Source organism: Symsagittifera roscoffensis, chromosome 2 (assembly GCF_963678635.1).
Source record: "Symsagittifera roscoffensis chromosome 2, txSymRosc1.1, whole genome shotgun sequence".
Classification (NCBI taxonomy): Eukaryota; Metazoa; Xenacoelomorpha; order Acoela; family Convolutidae; genus Symsagittifera; species Symsagittifera roscoffensis.
In genome coordinates this window covers 36,117,651-36,136,538 of record NC_087063.1, presented here as the reverse complement: position 1 = coordinate 36,136,538, position 18,888 = coordinate 36,117,651, and the positions used below count along the sequence as shown (strand labels likewise).

General features: G+C 33.8%; 2 protein-coding genes across 4 annotated transcripts in view; one reads left to right on the top strand and one right to left on the bottom strand.

Annotated features, from left to right (window-relative positions):
• The window catches only part of LOC134839014 (uncharacterized), a 335,027-nt gene that overhangs the window by 95,411 nt on the left and 220,728 nt on the right, over window positions 1–18,888 (top strand). The window lies entirely within an intron of this gene.
• LOC134839135 (uncharacterized) overlaps window positions 1,533–18,888 on the bottom strand; it is a 30,072-nt gene continuing 12,716 nt past the window's right edge. Inside the window, exons 4-5 of one of the 2 annotated variants that reach the window (XM_063854580.1) lie at window positions 8,364–8,643; window positions 1,882–1,995 (exon numbers count right to left, since the gene is read on the bottom strand). In XM_063854580.1, the coding sequence (XP_063710650.1) occupies window positions 8,411–8,643 (233 nt within the window). In that variant the 3' untranslated portion in view covers window positions 1,882–1,995; window positions 8,364–8,410. Of the gene's footprint in view, window positions 1,996–8,363; window positions 8,644–18,888 lie in introns of both variants that reach the window. The other variant, XM_063854579.1, reaches the window with a different exon arrangement.

The window sequence follows — 18,888 nt, the reverse complement described above, 5'->3', positions numbered from 1 at the left end:
ACTTGTTACATTAAGCACCAAGCAAGCTACGCGCCGGAATGACAACTACCAGAAAAGTATTTTGCTATGCTTATTCTTATTTATTGCGGCTGATAATCTGATCTTGACTTAAAGCATTTTTTGATTTTCTTTGTCGGGAACTGCAAAACGGTAGCAATCATGAAAAAGCAGGGGAAAATTGGACGATAATTTTTTGACAGATGAGTAAGGAACGTTTGATCCGCTTCAATTCGCTGGTATTCGGCATGTATGTTCATGAGCGTGAATTACCAAGCTACTTTTCAAAATAATAAAGTAATATTATATCCGTGCTATTTCAATTTGCAAACTCAATTTCCCACTTTTAGATTATGAAATACATCTGTTCCCAATTTATTTTTGTCAGTGATCGAAGTTCTAGCTATAACGAATTTTTTATATTCTCCAATGAAGATATTGACCATTGGAGCTCAAATGTAAGAAAAATATTTTAATGGAAGTCATTTTTTAAAAAATTTTACGAGTTTGAAAAATGTCAATAGGGCAAAACTATTGCTAAAAAGGTAATTAACTTATTCACTCGCTAATGAGGAAACTGATTTTCTCTCTTTTTTTTCATAGCCCGTTTTCAAAATGTGTTGCTGGAACGAAGCCCTCATCATGTAAGCGAGAGGGTTAAACTACTTGACCAGCAGCCATACGCTGCAGTTGAGTTGTCAATTATAATTGACGATTGACTGCGTGATCATTCAAGTAAAGCATACGACTTTGAACAGATGTAAGCCAGTTGTTGTGCAAGTAGCGCTGAATGTTCCGACCTCATTGAAAACTAGTTTTTTGTGCGCGTTGTGAAATATACAAACAAGTGGAATGAAAGTGATTTGGGCATGGCACAGTTGCCACAACAGTTGTCTCCGAAAAATGAATGAAAGCAAAAAATGAAAAAACTAATATAAAAATAAATTTGTTTAAAGTAGTGCAATAATCCAACAAAATGGAAAACTTATCATTGAAAGAGCACCATCTTAGCACCATCTTAGCGCCATCTTAGCGCAAAAGGTAATTCAACTTGCTGAGGCGCCACTGAGGAGTTTCTATTAAGTTTTATCTTATATGGACCTGATCTTTTTTAATTCTTTCCCAAATGGTACTTCAAATGCAATAAGGAAAAATCGGAGACTTCCTGGCTTCACCATTAAACCAGCAACCTTCGTGTTTTTAGAGCCAACTGTAAACCTAATTTAAAAAATGGAACGAAGGAAAAATTTCATTTGTTTTTTGTTCGAACCGATTGTGCCATCTGCCAAAAATGCAAGACAATCAAGTAGTTCGAATTAAAAAAATTTTAAACGGATTTCTTCTATAAGGTTAGTAAACAACAAATAACGTTTCAAATGGCGCTAAAGATTTTTGAAATTATCTGATTAGTTCCGTTTTTTAAATTCGAAGCTAAATTTGGGGTAAACAAATACATTGAAAAGTTCAAACATTTTTACGTTGATACCTTACGTTGATTGTTTACCAATTGCAAAAAAGAACGAATTTTTACCGACCTTCAATATTTGACCCAGCATTTTTGCTATGAAATAAAAAGTTAATTCCTTCGCGGTTATGCTAAGAGTGGTAGTGAAGATAAAAAAATATTTATGTAAAAGCCAATTCATTATGCAGTTGATTCTTCAGTTTGATTGTCGGTATGTTGCGTCGGAGAGTCTAATGAGGGTGGGATTGGACTGGTACCGTACAGGTTGACATTAGGTAGGATCCTCTGATTTGTAACAGGTTCATGACTATCGATGTCACTGTTTTCATTAAAAGGACCGTGGTCGTTTCCTTCGTGTGCGAAGAATTGGTGTTGATCATTGTCGCCCATTGGAAACCGCTGGCCTGAATCAGTATGCAGGGCAGACATATCCAGGTTATCTCCAGTTCTTGACGTACTTGGATTTTTCTTCTTCTCCGAGTTGTGCCGAACAACCTCTCGAATCACGCCGAATACGCAAAAAATGACAACAGCTAAAACACGCAAATTTTTTTGGCCTTTTCCGTTGAAGCCCGCTTCTCAACTTGTTACATTAAGCACCAAGCAAGCTACGCGCCGGAATGACAACTACCAGAAAAGTATTTTGCTATGCTTATTCTTATTTATTGCGGCTGATAATCTGATCTTGACTTAAAGCATTTTTTGATTTTCTTTGTCGGGAACTGCAAAACGGTAGCAATCATGAAAAAGCAGGGGAAAATTGGACGATAATTTTTTGACAGATGAGTAAGGAACGTTTGATCCGCTTCAATTCGCTGGTATTCGGCATGTATGTTCATGAGCGTGAATTACCAAGCTACTTTTCAAAATAATAAAGTAATATTATATCCGTGCTATTTCAATTTGCAAACTCAATTTCCCACTTTTAGATTATGAAATACATCTGTTCCCAATTTATTTTTGTCAGTGATCGAAGTTCTAGCTATAACGAATTTTTTATATTCTCCAATGAAGATATTGACCATTGGAGCTCAAATGTAAGAAAAATATTTTAATGGAAGTCATTTTTTAAAAAATTTTACGAGTTTGAAAAATGTCAATAGGGCAAAACTATTGCTAAAAAGGTAATTAACTTATTCACTCGCTAATGAGGAAACTGATTTTCTCTCTTTTTTTTCATAGCCCGTTTTCAAAATGTGTTGCTGGAACGAAGCCCTCATCATGTAAGCGAGAGGGTTAAACTACTTGACCAGCAGCCATACGCTGCAGTTGAGTTGTCAATTATAATTGACGATTGACTGCGTGATCATTCAAGTAAAGCATACGACTTTGAACAGATGTAAGCCAGTTGTTGTGCAAGTAGCGCTGAATGTTCCGACCTCATTGAAAACTAGTTTTTTGTGCGCGTTGTGAACTATACAAACAAGTGGAATGAAAGTGATTTGGGCATGGCACAGTTGCCACAACAGTTGTCTCCGAAAAATGAATGAAAGCAAAAAATGAAAAAACTAATATAAAAATAAATTTGTTTAAAGTAGTGCAATAATCCAACAAAATGGAAAACTTATCATTGAAAGAGCACCATCTTAGCACCATCTTAGCGCCATCTTAGCGCAAAAGGTAATTCAACTTGCTGAGGCGCCACTGAGGAGTTTCTATTAAGTTTTATCTTATATGGACCTGATTGTTAAATCTACGTAACATTTATTCGGAAAAATAAAGATAAAAGATTTAAAGAAAAAGAACTGAAGTTTCGAAATCTTACAGTTAATTTATTTTGCATCTTATTAATATATTTTTTCAGAAAAAGACACGAGCAGATAAAAGTAGCAAAAAAACAGTTTTCACATTTGAAAATATAACTTTTATAATGTGTCCTTTTATTTCAATCAATACGATGTTTTTTTGTGTACGTTTTATGATTCAATGATTTTTGCAGATACAAAACAATTTGTTAAAATAGTCGCAATCAATAAAAAAATATATCTGTGATTTTTTGCAAAAGGTTGTTTATAGACTGTTTACGGTCAAATAAAATTTCTTTAATGACATTCATATTGAAAGTAATAAGAGAGTTATATAAAGTCCGTATTGGCAGAGGTAGTAGTTTTTTTTCGTGTTAATTATTTTGTTGATAGTGATTTTATTCTTCTAGTGGTATCGAGTGATTTGTCTAATTCTTGTATTGAAATAAAATCACCCACTTTGTAATTTTTCATGTTCTCGTTTTGTTACAATAGAGAGTGTTTTCAGCAGTTCATATACGTGTATGTAACTCATTGATTCATCAAATTCCCTGCTTTTCTTATTGTCCTCACTTCTTGTGTTTTTTGAGGCAAAACGCAATTCAATATAAAAAACTTTTTTTGTACTTGCAAATTTTTAAAAGCGATTTTATTGGCCACTCCATATATCAATACACCATATTGGTATATTGGTTTTATTAGCTGCTTTTAAGTTCTAATGAGATCAGACAAGCTGAGAAACTGTCTAGTTTGAGAAAAATTAGTGTTGGTTAAAGGTTTTATTTTGATCCAAAGTTAATACCAGGTATTTGACTACACTTTTTAGTACTATCGTCTTTTTGTTCCAGTTAAAACGTTCAAACTTTTTTTATTTCATTTGTATTTGTTGTTTGTGATTTTCCTTTGCTTATTGCAAATTTATTTCTGTCCATCCACTCTGATATTAATTTTAAATCTGTTTCAAGGTGTGTAGTTTCGTTCAGTGTCACAAACAATTAGCGTCATTCGCGTCATAAATTCATTCGCTGTGCTGTGACACTTGAGAATAAGAGTGTACTCATCAACAGTATCGAAAACTTTAGATACATCTAAGAGTGTGCAGTGCGCCAATATATCAGTAATTTGCTTTCAGTAGGACAATCTAACGTTTCCATAATAGCCGCAATTGTACAGCGTTTGTTGCGTAATTTAAACTGCTTAATGCTTAAGTCGTCAAGCTAATTGAAAAAATTAATTATTCGTTTTGACAAAAACCTTCAAATATTTTTTTATAACAGGAACTAAAGAATGTCCCTCAGCTACTCTTCTGTTAGAATATAAAAAATCATCAAGTTTTGTTGCTGAAGCAGTACATCAATTTCATCATAATTTGCTCTAGAAAAACATATTTTTTGTAGAAAAAGCATTTTGGTTTTAAATTGATTCAAATCTGTGGCCAAGTTCCCAGAACTGCTATTTGTCATTAATTTACAAAAAATATATATATATATATATCTAAAGTGCAAAAAGCGCCTTTCTCTTCAAAACTGCGTGAAATAAAAAAAGTTTTTTGTGTTCAATATAGATCATTTTAAAAAAGATAAAAGTAAATCAGATACACGAGCAGTGCATGCTTCGCTCCATTTGATTTTAATATTTATTTGCGAAAAAAGGATAAATTTTACAAATTAGAGATGAAATTGAGAGGTCAGCGGAAATTTCTTTGTTCTCCACCTCGACTTTAGAAACTTTACTGATTGCAGATTTATAGCCAGAGAATTTCACTGGAGCCTAATTTCACCGGAAAACCGCTTCAGTCAGAATTATAGTGTTTGTCAGAACCTATATATTTGTACTTTTTTTCTTTTTTCGTTCGAAGTTAAATTGATAGATCAGCAAAAAATGCTTGCTTCATCATCTCTTAATTTAACATTGGTACTATGCAAAATCAGAGCAGCGCAAAATCAGAAAGTCACAAAAAACGAAGTTGAAAATTACAAAAAAAAGAAAGTCTGACCTGTGTAATCACACTTATAAACTTTCAAAAAACTTTACCAAAAGTCGCTTCCATCTTTTATGTGTACTCCTAGACTTGTGAAGGTTTCAGCCATTTTCATGCCTTTTGCGTTTTTTTGTTTAGGACTAAGGCAAAACAATAATTCATTTAAATGTGATTAAAGCAGCGAAAATCGCTTTGCTAGTTTTTTCAATTTTCTAGTTTTACCCTAATTGCTCTGTTTTAAAGTTTTTTTTGAGTTTGAGCGGTAAAATGCTTCGAGCTCGATATCTTAATTGGCGTGAATCAATTGTTTCGAAAATGTTTGCTGTTGCCGTGATGCGTTGTGTTTTCTTATTAATTTTTGCATCCTTTAAGGCTAAAAAATTTCAGAGAAATTCAAGTTTCAAACGTGAAAGGTAGATATTACAATCTTAAACACAAACATTTTTTTTTGTTTCCCGCGATGTTTTATCATAATGATCTTAATGGAAATTTCAGCATAAGAAGAAAATAGAAGCAATGCTAATTTTTATCCACAATTAATGGAATTTCGTTAACATATCAGTATACCTCAACATATCATGACATTGTAATTAACTTACATCACTAAAGAATGTAAATTTTGACTAATGATTTTTTTTAGTCAATCGATATAGCAGAACACACGTGGAACAAAATAACTGAGCATGATGAAAGCTTTAATAACAAAAAAGTTATCTTTAATTTAAGTTGATTACACTTATTAGAGGACAACCCCGATTTTTGTAGTCTATACTCAAATACAGTCGATAAAACAAATGTAGTACCAGCAACACGATAGCGTCACTCACAAATTTACAAGAGCCAATAATTTGATACCGGGACACTGCTATTTCTTTTTTTCTGCTCATGAGACAATTGGCAAATAACTTAGACGATTTCCATCTCTCATCACGGTAGCAAAGTTTTGCTGAAAAGTGTTAGCGCTAGAAGAAAATCTCCCATTTGAGTACTGATTCTGATTTTAAGAACGCGTTTTCAAGAGCGAGTACATTTTTTTGTGATTTCACTTGAGTCCATATTTGTTGAGCAAAGAAGAGATATTAAGCAGTTTCTCGCAGAAGTCAGATAATTTAGTGAGTCAGCAAACTTTTGAGAGCAGCCTCTATAGGTGTTAAGCACTCACTTGTATAGCTGTTTTCAAAATTCAATTCATTTTCTTTATCCTCATTTTTTAAATATTTTCGATAGCGGCACACAACTTCTTTAACTTGTTAAACTCTAACTTTTAACTTGTCAAATTTTACCATTTAACTTGCGGTCTATCCATCGGGCAACTCCACACGAGTAGGCAACACGTGATGACCCTTCATATCACTATCAATGACATCAACATTCAAAGTATTTTTTGCATTCAAGTCAAATAACAAGTTTTTGTGCTTTTCCGCAGCAAAAGGAGGATTTAGTATGACCAAAGAATCCTTTCTCGAATACTTTTCTTGTACCCTCAATTGCTCATTGAGGTCCGAACAAAACACCATACGTTTATCAATCTTGTCTGTGTTGTCCGAATAATTCTTGTTCACCCTTGTAGTCAATAACTCGAAAAATTTTCTTGTGTTGGCATCATCAACACTCAGAAGCAACTGCTTCAACTCTTCGTCAAAAACTGCCCTCTGGTCCGGTGCTACACTAAGGTCCCTCGCAGCATTCATTAGTAACCAAACAACTCGGGTAATCAATAGTAATAATCACCAAAAAACTGTAATCGTTTTCTCAAACTCTGTTGAAATTCAGTTCAATTCTCATTCAAAACGCTGTCCAATCCAAAAAGCGCAATCCAAAAACTCAGTTTGAAAAAAAGCAGCAAAAGAATTTGTTCAAATTCAAAGCGACCTTTTTGCAGAGTTTCATTCTCTAATTAAGAAAAAAAGTTTCGTTAATTAAACTATACTTTTGAACAATTGTCTTCAATGATTTTTGGAAACTATCAATTTCCAAAAAAGTGCTAAGTGAAACATTCAAATCTCGTTTTCCTGTTATTAAAACCAAGTTTTTTTTTAGCTTGAATGACAAAATTTCAAACTCAACGCTAGTAAAATTTTTCTCGACATTGGTATGAACTCAAAAACATAGCCAATAGACACAGACAGTCAGAAAAGAAAACTGAACGCAAGTAAACAGAAAAAAACTGATTTTGCTGAAAAAATCTTTCGAAATTCAAATTTCAATTTCCGAATTTCAAAGAAAAAGCTAAATTCCTTTGAAGCTCTTGAAGCGCTTTTTTGATAACCTTGTTCCAAAACTGGATCAATAGGTAAAATTTTTATTCCGCATGAAATCTAAAAACTAAATTCCCCTTTTCGAAACTAGAAATCATTCACGTTTTTTGCGCCATTTCCACGTTCGTATTTGGAGTGCTATTTACGCAACTTTCAGCAAATAAATTTCAATTGAACTCAAAAAGCTCTTTGCTCCTCCTTCAATGCACTTTTAAAATTATCTCGTTCGAATCACGACTTTAAGGGATTCACTATGATATATCTTTCGAGTTATTTCGATTATCTGCTGTAACTGGTTTTGCGTAGAATATAAGGAACAAAAAAGAGAAAGCTAAAAACACACCCGAGGGCAAAGTTCCTTCCACTTTCAATGGTCGGGACAATCATGAATTACTGAATTTAAAGAACACTGCTCCTATCAGGGTAAATTCCCAAATGTTCCAACTGCGCCTTAAAGTCCCAAGAATAAGTAATTAAAAAGATTTTTTTTCAGATAAAATATTTCACCACGCTATATGAAGTACAAAGTGATGTAATTAGTGTCTAGCAGTCTCTTGAAATTTTCTTAACGTTTGTCTCAAACCATATTTGAACACTTTTGAGCCGGATTAATTTGCCATAACAGAACGAAACATATCGTCCGTTAATTGTCCCAAATTAGCCAAGTTCAACCACCGCAAACTCCGACAAAAAAGGATCACAATTTGATTTCTTTTTGTTTTGATATTTTAGATGGTATAAAAAATTTGTAAAAAAAGTCTCCAACGTTAACCGAGCAGAATTTTATCTCGATCTTGTTTTAACGTACCCGTCCAAGAGCATACAACTGAATCTGATCAGTCACAAATACAAGCAATAATTTCTACTTGTTTTTAAAGTTCTCTTCAGTGGCATGAAAAATAAATACAAATACTTACACACGATAAAAACGCCGCTTACTGACAGAATTTTGCGGTTTTCTTTTTCAAACTTCTTCAAAATCTCGAAAAAAAGTCGGCGGCACTTCTGGTGGCTCAGTGGGCTCTGTGTACGAACATTTCGAATACGCCTCGTGATCATCTTTTTCCTCCATCTTCGACTCGATCTGCTTGATACTTTCTCGGTCGGTTGGACTCAACCTAATCTGGCTAATCTGACTCCTTTTTTGACCATGGTCTGGAGGTAGAGTATAACCACTACCACTCAGCAGACATCTTTCTGATAGACAATAGAAAACGAAAACAATCAATTTTGTTTACTGATTTTTGACTTCATAATTGAACTACAATTTACAACGAAACAAGATTCCTCGTATCAGCAAAGGCGGATCTTGGATTTTCTCGAGGATTTTCGAAGATTTTGGACTTTTTGGGATTTTTGAGGGTTGAGCGTGCGCCAAACAAACGCTACTTTTTGATTTAAAAAAAATCAAAAAGTTCCTAAAAATGCCTTTATAGGCAAGTTTTTTGAAAATTGTTCCTGCGGCACAGAAATTTTGATCGAAATAAGGTTTTAATAAAGATTTGGAAGAGCTCAGTTGGATCGACCTAAAAAAATCAATTGGGTCGACCAAAAAAAAGCTCGCAAATTTTCGATATATATTTTTTTAAAATCACCCCCTCCCCGCCCTCGAGAAAATCGTAGATACCCGATTGATCAACTCGCTAGATAAAGTACAAAATTGTATGTTTTGCTTACAGTTAAGTCTTAAATAGACCTAAGAGCATGCCTCAGTTCAATTTGGAACGGGTTTACTAAGACGGATTTTATCTCCACATAGGCGATAATAGCAAAAAAACTCTCGCGCGTTAACTATCCCAATTTGGCCAAATTGGCGATCTTTAAACCCTCAAAAATTTACAAGAAATGACCACAGATGAAAAATAATTTCAAGTTTGAGCTCAAGTCTACAATACCTCTCGAATAATTAAAAAATATCGTCGAAAAACTGCTAGTTAAAAAGTCAAATTTGTTTGGAGAAAAAAAAAGCACTACGAGCGCAAATATTCTGTCACTTTCTACAAAAGTCGGAACAACAAGAGTAGCTGATCGCTGTCTGGGTTGTGTTTCATGCTCAAATCATAGTTGTTCTAGGAAAAACTGTCAACGTATGTTTTGAAAAACTGCTTTTTTATGTGCACGCAGATTATATTTCAACCGTTTTTGAAGCCCTCTAACTATTGCTGCATAAGTGTAAAAAGCCTTCATTGAAGAAATGGAAGCAATTTGCATAATGCATTGAGGAGAATTGTCAACCGCAAAACTAGAAGAAGAACCCTTTAAACTTTCAGAGAGAACCCTATAAATTTAGGAACTCTAAGGTTTCCTGCGGCAAAAAAAAGTTTTCTGACAAAAAATCCTCAATATCAGTTTTCACATCAATAGTTCAATATTCATTAAAAAACAGCAAAACTGGGAGATTCAACTTGAAAACAATTAATTTTCGATGGAAAAATTTTGCGTTTTACAGGTTCTTATAGTTTATTTTCAACTATTACTCATGTTATTTGACAGTCCAGAAAGTTGAGAAAATCGAAACACATGTAGAGCGCAGGGGTCGAAAAACCCCCGTTTTTGGTCGGGAAAGTGGAAACATATCGGGCAGACTTGAACAGAATCGAAAATAGGTCGAGCACATTTTTAAAAGTTTTTCGTACCGAAGAATTATTATAAAAGAAGAGAAAATTTTATGAAGGCGCAATAGAAACCGTTTCAGTATCTAAACTATTTGATTGATAAAATATGCTAAATCAAACAATCTTAAATTTCACGTCCAAACATTGAAACAAAAGCTTAAACCAGATGTATTTTCACAGAAAGACCGAAAAAGTCTTTTGATCAGTTTATTGGAGCAACCGCAACCGACAAAACAGCGAAAAAGTTTTTTGTTCGTCAAAAAGTCGAGACAGTTGAAACATTATTGTCAGACGAGACAGTCGGTCGAGAGATTCGAGTCGAGACAAAAATGTGATAGAAAGTCGAAAAATATCGAATTTTAGTTGAGAAAGTCGAGACGTATCTGAGCTGGATCAAACAAAGTCGAACACTTTTTTGTTGGTTCAAGAAAGTCTAAGAATAACAAAAGTTGGTCAAGATGGTCGAAACATAACGATTTTTGGTCGAGAAAGTCGAAACAAAAACCGAGCACCTCAATTATATCCTTTAAATTGCCTATTGCACTTGTTTTTGTCTCGAGCTTTTTGATCCGGAACATCTGCGTGTACAGAAGAGAAAAGCTGTCAAGATACCAGAATTTAACTTATTCAACAATTGGACAAAACTTATTCAAATTTGCTATAATTAAGAAGTAATCGAAACTAATTTTGCATTGTTCTGGCTTTTCAAATTAAAACTTTTCAGTACACACGTATTTGATATTTTGTCTGTAATGCCAAAATCTAGATATCAAATTTTAATTTTAATGATAACCGTAATTGATTTCAGAACTAACTGTTTTCTAAGATGAGAGTAAAATATATCAGAGAAAATCATAGGGGGCTTACAAAAGCCAATGTGATAATAGTGAACTCCCATTTGATTCTGGAAACACAAACAATCGTAATAACTCCCGTACATCAGTTGGGACCAGCGGTACAAAATTATATGGTTTTGCAACCACCTGTTTTTATTTCCGTTAAAGAGAGCAAGAGTTGTCTGTAATCAAAACGTTATAATCAGATCGCAAGAGACACGCAAAAGATTCGTTCACACAATGCAGAAAAACAAAAAAATTATTCAGCAATCAATCGTTTACACAATCAATCGTTCGGATCAATGTCGACTATTTTAAAAGAGAAAAAAAATACTTTTTTTGCTATAAAAAGCTTAAGATTTATTTCCAAAACTTGAAATATGTTTAAACTGTTTACCTAAAAACTAATTCCTAGAAATCCCAGGAAAAATAAATCCGAAAAAATCAAGACAGGGAGTAAGATTTTGGTTCTCCGTGCTATTTTGTACGACAGAGTATGAGTCTGTAAAGTAAAAAAAAACAGGGGAAACATATGATGATAAGGTTTAAATTAATGTTCCATGGTAAGAGAATGATGGAAAAAGTTATTGTTTTTTCGTTTTTAAGATTCTTTAAGAGTTCTTACAAAATTCTTGTGGGCGCATTATCTAGTTATCAATAATTTCTGACATTTTGAGCGTAGCTTGTAAAAAGAAGATGTAAAATTTTTTGACTTCATTTCAAGTCAATGATAAAGTTTTTGCAGATGTTTGCCATCAAACCTAGCTTTTATGTCTTTTTGTAGCTTCAAATTTGATGAAATATGATCTTGTTTTGATTACACAGTTTTTGTTGAATGTTTTAGGTATCACATAACTACGCTAAGACTATTTTGTCGCTAAAATTTTTTTGAGAAAGAACACGTTTCTTGCAAAACTTAGATGTGAAAGCAACATACCGCTTTGTTACAAAAAATTTATTCCAAAACTTCAAAAAAGAAAATTAGAAAGAACTTTTGACTTTTAAATGAAGTTTTAGAAAAAAAACGCTGAGAAAATTGTGAACGATCCACATAAACTATCAGTTTGATCTAATTTTTGCTGAAAAATGAGCTGATATTTTTAATGGAAAAAATAGCCGGCCCTTTTCTACCCGACCAATTAAGCAGTCAAACTAGACCAATTAAGCAGTCAACAACTAATGTTCTCCTCTAAATCTGCTCAGAGCTTAGTTAATTATTGCAAAATCATATTTGAGTTGTAGAGAAACTTGACCAGAGTATATTATTTGTAAAACTAATATACCTTCCTAGTTGTAAAACCAGCTCCACAAAAAGCTTGATCTTGCAACTACAACTACAACTTGTAGAAAATTCAACTCAAAAACTAAAATAATTTTTCTTGCGGTGTTCCATAGAAAGAACTGAATTATCTTTGTTAAAATGTATAACTTTTAAGTTGAAATGAAAAAAAACAATATTTGAAAATTGTCTCCCGAAAAAAATTGCCCTTCCTCGATCATACAAATAATTTCCCAGTAATTGTAATGTGCATGCTCTTGTTCACGGTTTTTTTTGCAATTGCAGACAACTAACATCAGCTACCAGAATTCTGCACGTGGATATTGAGTACACGAGGACTCAAGTTTGAGTTAGTGAATATTAGGAAGAGAAGTAATAATTTCGGGCGCAAATGATCTTAAACTTTAGTATTTGATAGCAAAAATTTTTTGCAGGCAAAAAAAATGCCAGTTTTCAGGAAACTCTTCAAAGTCATAACTTTGAAATCTGAACAACTATGCAAGAAATCTCAAAAATTTGACTTCTTTTGTTGTTTGAGCGTCTTGAGGGAAAACCCAATGCCGTTGTAGGACATAGCATTGTTAATAAAAAGGTCACGATTCGAGAATGGAAAATGTAGCAGATTGAAATCGCGGTGAAATCTTACAACTTTGTGCGCAAACTGAGGATAGCGTAGTCTTTATGCACTCATATACACACCTATTTGATTGTTTATGATATCAAACCAAAAGTAAATTTCGAATCCGCGCTGCGACTTACCAGTTTTGATTTATATGCGGCAAACGAATAGCCAGTTTTTGTTCAATTTAGGTTACTGATTGAGCAATTTCCCCGGCGGTGTTCTACAACTTTATCCTTCTGAAAGTTTTTTACAATAAAGATACTTAGACTGGGGCTGATTTAGGGGGGGGGGGGGGTGCGGGGGGATGGTGCGGACGCCCACTCCCCTCAGGGATTCGACACCCTGCCGACCCAAAGGGTCCCCCCTTTGGTACTTTTTAAGAAATCCATTTTTGGCCGACCGACCCTAAAATTTTTCTAAAGGCGCCCTTGGCGCCAATATTTACTAATTTTGAGGGGGGAGCGCGCGCCCAAAAAAAACGCAATTTTTTTGGTCAAAATTTTCCAAAAAGTGCCTAAATACGCTTTTTTCGATTTTTTTTTCAAAAACTTGCCTGCGGCGCAGAAAATTTTGCCAAAATATGGGCAAAACAGTGCTTTGGGAGAGCTCAAAAAAAAGGTCGTCAAAATTTTCTATTTCTTTTTGAAAATCCGCCCCCCTCGAGAAAATCCTAGATCCGCCCCTGTACTTAGACGTAATTTTGCCTACATGGTTATTGGATATAGTACAATTTTCAAAACAATGAAAATTTTTCTCCATCCCGGCACTGTATGATATGGTTTTATGAAATGGCAACCTCTCAGTCCTTTTTCACATGAAACTATTACAGTAAAACATTGTAAAAAAATAATTAATTATGCAGGTGATCTTTGGATGTGAATTTAGAAACTAGTTAAACAGTGGAAAAATCCACGGCTAGTGATCCGTAGAGGACAATTAAAAAAAGATAGTTGAATTAAATCAATTTTTCGGCGGTTTTTTTCATGAAACTTTTCCACTGTTTTTTCTTTTTGAGACATTTGATAAAATCTGTTAGAGGTTTTTAGTAATATTATTGATTTCTTATACCTTTCATGCGTTAGTTTTTTTTCTGGAACGGAAAACTCTTTTTTGAAACTCTCAGTCTTTTTTCATCTTTTAAACCTACCTAAAATTTACACTTCCTTTGAGGTAGGCTGAAGAAAATTGACTTATAAAACAAAAATATGTTTTAGAGATTTTCAAATAAAATAACTTTCACGACAAGGCAAGACCAAATTTTTGCATTTAGGAACACTTTTTTTCTACCATAACCTTCAATTTAGCGTTGCTTTACTTTTTTTTTTTAATTTAAAGACTAAATAAATCTCCCCGCTAAGGTTGGTTTGATTTCACTCATTGTCAATTGTTCAATGTTTCAGTCTAAAGCCCACTTTGTTTTTCATGCTTCACCTTGATCAATCGCAAAAAATTGTTCACAGCTACAAATAATACAGATTCTCAAAATTTTTACTGTTCATTTTTTTTTTTACAAAAATCAAGTCCATCTATATATTTTTTGAGTTTTAGATAGAAAAAGATTAAAATTTTTGAAATTTTTCTCATTGTTGGATCATGATTTGAAAAGCAAGTTGTGGCTTGAGAAGTTTTTTTTTGAACTAATTCTGTGGAAGAACGAGTAGCTTTTTTCAAGTTCTTGACAGAACCGTTCGCAGATTTTACACATAGGTGTTACTGTTCCGACTTTAGATATGAAAAAAAACCGACAAGACTGCTCGTATCAGGGCGAAGCCCTAAATGTTCCGACTGCCTTTTAAGGTTTATGGAGCAGTAATAGCATTAAAAAATTAAATGAAATAAAACAAAATGAATTTTTTTTTGGGTATAATTTGATTTTTTTAAAATGAAAATCATCCCCCACACGCCATATAAAGTACAAAAGGATAGAATTCACTCCTTGTAACAAATCAATCCTGGCAAATAAGCGTCTTTCAACCAATTTGGAACAATTTCCAAGACGGATTAACTCTCCGCTTACATGTTAATAGCGCGAAATATATCGCGCGTTAATAGCGCGAAATATATCGCGCGTTAATTGTCTCAAATTGGCCAAAATGGCAACCTTTAAACCCCCGTAACTTTACGAAAAATAATTACAGGTGAAATATCTTCTCAAATTCGAGCTCAAGACAATAACAGCTTTCGAATGATGAAAAAAATTCCGTCAAAAATGGCTAGTTAAAAAGTCGAAATTTGTCTGAAGAAAAAAACCCACCCCGAGCACAAATATTCCGTTCTTTTCGTATCGAAAGTCGGAACAATTAAGGTTATGTTATAACCTTCTGTAAGTTAAATCCTACGTTTCGTTGTTTTGACAATTTGTTTTTCTCTCATACTCTGAATACTGAAATAATACTAACTGACTTATACCTTTTAACCAATATACGCCAAATAGAACAAGACTGCCAGTTTTCAGGAAACTCTTCAAAGTCATAACTTTGAAATCTGAACAACTATGCAAGAAATCTCAAAAATTTGACTTCTTTTGTTGTTTGAGCGTCTTGAGGGAAAACCCAATGCCGTTGTAGGACATAGCATTGTTAATAAAAAGGTCACGATTCGAGAATGGAAAATGTAGCAGATTGAAATCGCGGTGAAATCTTACAACTTTGTGCGCAAACTGAGGATAGCGTAGTCTTTATGCACTCATATACACACCTATTTGATTGTTTATGATATCAAACCAAAAGTAAATTTCGAATCCGCGCTGCGACTTACCAGTTTTGATTTATATGCGGCAAACGAATAGCCAGTTTTTGTTCAATTTAGGTTACTGATTGAGCAATTTCCCCGGCGGTGTTCTACAACTTTATCCTTCTGAAAGTTTTTTACAATAAAGATACTTAGACTGGGGCTGATTTAGGGGGGGGGGGTGCGGGGGGATGGTGCGGACGCCCACTCCCCTCAGGGATTCGACACCCTGCCGACCCAAAGGGTCCCCCCTTTGGTACTTTTTAAGAAATCCATTTTTGGCCGACCGACCCTAAAATTTTTCTAAAGGCGCCCTTGGCGCCAATATTTACTAATTTTGAGGGGGGAGCGCGCGCCCAAAAAAAAACGCAATTTTTTGGTCAAAATTTTCCAAAAAGTGCCTAAATACGCTTTTTTCGATTTTTTTTTCAAAAACTTGCCTGCGGCGCAGAAAATTTTGCCAAAATATGGGCAAAACAGTGCTTTGGGAGAGCTCAAAAAAAAGGTCGTCAAAATTTTCTATTTCTTTTTGAAAATCCGCCCCCCTCGAGAAAATCCTAGATCCGCCCCTGTACTTAGACGTAATTTTGCCTACATGGTTATTGGATATAGTACAATTTTCAAAACAATGAAAATTTTTCTCCATCCCGGCACTGTATGATATGGTTTTATGAAATGGCAACCTCTCAGTCCTTTTTCACATGAAACTATTACAGTAAAACATTGTAAAAAAATAATTAATTATGCAGGTGATCTTTGGATGTGAATTTAGAAACTAGTTAAACAGTGGAAAAATCCACGGCTAGTGATCCGTAGAGGACAATTAAAAAAAGATAGTTGAATTAAATCAATTTTTCGGCGGTTTTTTTCATGAAACTTTTCCACTGTTTTTTCTTTTTGAGACATTTGATAAAATCTGTTAGAGGTTTTTAGTAATATTACTGATTTCTTATACCTTTCATGCGTTAGTTTTTTTTCTGGAACGGAAAACTCTTTTTTGAAACTCTCAGTCTTTTTTCATCTTTTAAACCTACCTAAAATTTACACTTCCTTTGAGGTAGGCTGAAGAAAATTGACTTATAAAACAAAAATATGTTTTAGAGATTTTCAAATAAAATAACTTTCACGACAAGGCAAGACCAAATTTTTGCATTTAGGAACACTTTTTTTCTATCATAACCTTCAATTTAGCGTTGCTTTACTTTTTTTTTTAATTTAAAGACTAAATAAATCTCCCCACTAAGGTTGGTTTGATTTCACTCATTGTCAATTGTTCAATGTTTCAGTCTAAAGCCCACTTTGTTTTTCATGCTTCACCTTGATCAATCGCAAAAAATTGTTCACAGCTACAAATTAATACAGATTCTCAAAATTTTTACTGTTCATTTTTTTTTACAAAAATCAAGTCCATCTATATATTTTTTGAGTTTTAGATAGAAAAAGATTAAAATTTTTGAAATTTTTCTCATTGTTGGATCATGATTTGAAAAGCAAGTTGTGGCTTGAGAAGTTTTTTTTTGAACTAATTCTGTGGAAGAACGAGTAGCTTTTTTCAAGTTCTTGACAGAACCGTTCGCAGATTTTACACATAGGTGTTACTGTTCCGACTTTAGATATGAAAAAAAAACCGACAAGACTGCTCGTATCAGGGCGAAGCCCTAAATGTTCCGACTGCCTTTTAAGGTTTATGGAGCAGTAATAGCATTAAAAAATTAAATGAAATAAAACAAAATGAATTTTTTTTGGGTATAATTTGATTTTTTTAAAATGAAAATCATCCCCCACACGCCATATAAAGTACAAAAGGATAGAATTCACTCCTTGTAACAAATCAATCCTGGCAAATAAGCGTCTTTCAACCAATTTGGAACAATTTCCAAGACGGATTAACTCTCCGCTTACATGTTAATAGCGCGAAATATATCGCGCGTTAATAGCGCGAAATATATCGCGCGTTAATTGTCTCAAATTGGCCAAAATGGCAACCTTTAAACCCCCGTCACTTTACGAAAAATAATTACAGGTGAAATATCTTCTCAAATTCGAGCTCAAGACAATAACAGCTTTCGAATGATGAAAAAAATTCCGTCAAAAATGGCTAGTTAAAAAGTCGAAATTTGTCTGAAGAAAAAAACCCACCCCGAGCACAAATATTCCGTTCTTTTCGTATCGAAAGTCGGAACAATTAAGGTTATGTTATAACCTTCTGTAAGTTAAATCCTACGTTTCGTTGTTTTGACAATTTGTTTTTCTCTCATACTCTGAATACTGAAATAATACTAACTGACTTATACCTTTTAACCAATATACGCCAAATAGAACAAGACTGCTCGTATCAGGGCGAAGCCCTGAATGTTCCGACTGCCTTTTAAGGTTTATGGAGCTGTAATAAGATAAGAAAATTAATTGTAATTAACTAAAATGAAAAATACTTTTTTTATAAAATTTGAAATGTTTTTAATGAAAATCATCCCCCCACACGCCTTATATAGTACAAAATGATAAACTTTGCTCCTAGTAACAAATCAATTGTTGCAAATAAGCTTCTTTCAACCAATTTGGAACAATTTCTAAGACGGATTAACTCTCCACTTACGCGTTAATAGCGCGAAATACATCGCGCGTTAATTGTCCCTAAATGGCCAAAATGGAAATCTTTAAACCCCCATAACATTACGGAAAATAATCACAGGTGAAATATCTTTTCAAATTTAAGCTCAGGACAACAATACCTTTCCAATGATATTTTAAAAATTCCGTCAAAAATGGCTAGTTAAAAAGTCGAAATTTGTCTGAAGAAAAAAAACCCACCCGAACACAAATATTCCGTCACTTTCGTATCGAAAGTCGGAACAATGAAAAGAGATATGAGTTGTTACTTTTTAGTTGAGCTAAAAATAATTCTTGTTTTGTGCAGCAGAAATCTTCCGAAATTTTTTCAATGTTTTAAAGCGTCTTTTTTCGAAGATGTCCCAATTGTTTTCTTAGTAGGTTTTACTAGACGCTTGTTGATGAATTGAATGAAACATTTTGGGCAATTGACGTAAGAATAGAGAAGCCCTGTATACTCATCGTCATAGCATCATACTATATGGCTGATTCGAACTCACATAGATGTCGCAGAAAATTCTAATTCTGATCCGGGAGTGGGTAAATAGAATCTTAGCAATCTATGATAGCTAATGCTATGAATCTAAAGTGTAAACTAAATGACGGAGACGGTAAAATTTTTCAAAGTTTTATTTTACTTTCGTGAGGTTTATGTCTTCAATTCATAAGTTGCATACGAACCCTCAAGGTCAACATAAATTAGGTTCCTTCAAAATGTTGCTAAGGACAATAATGCTACTACTAACAAGT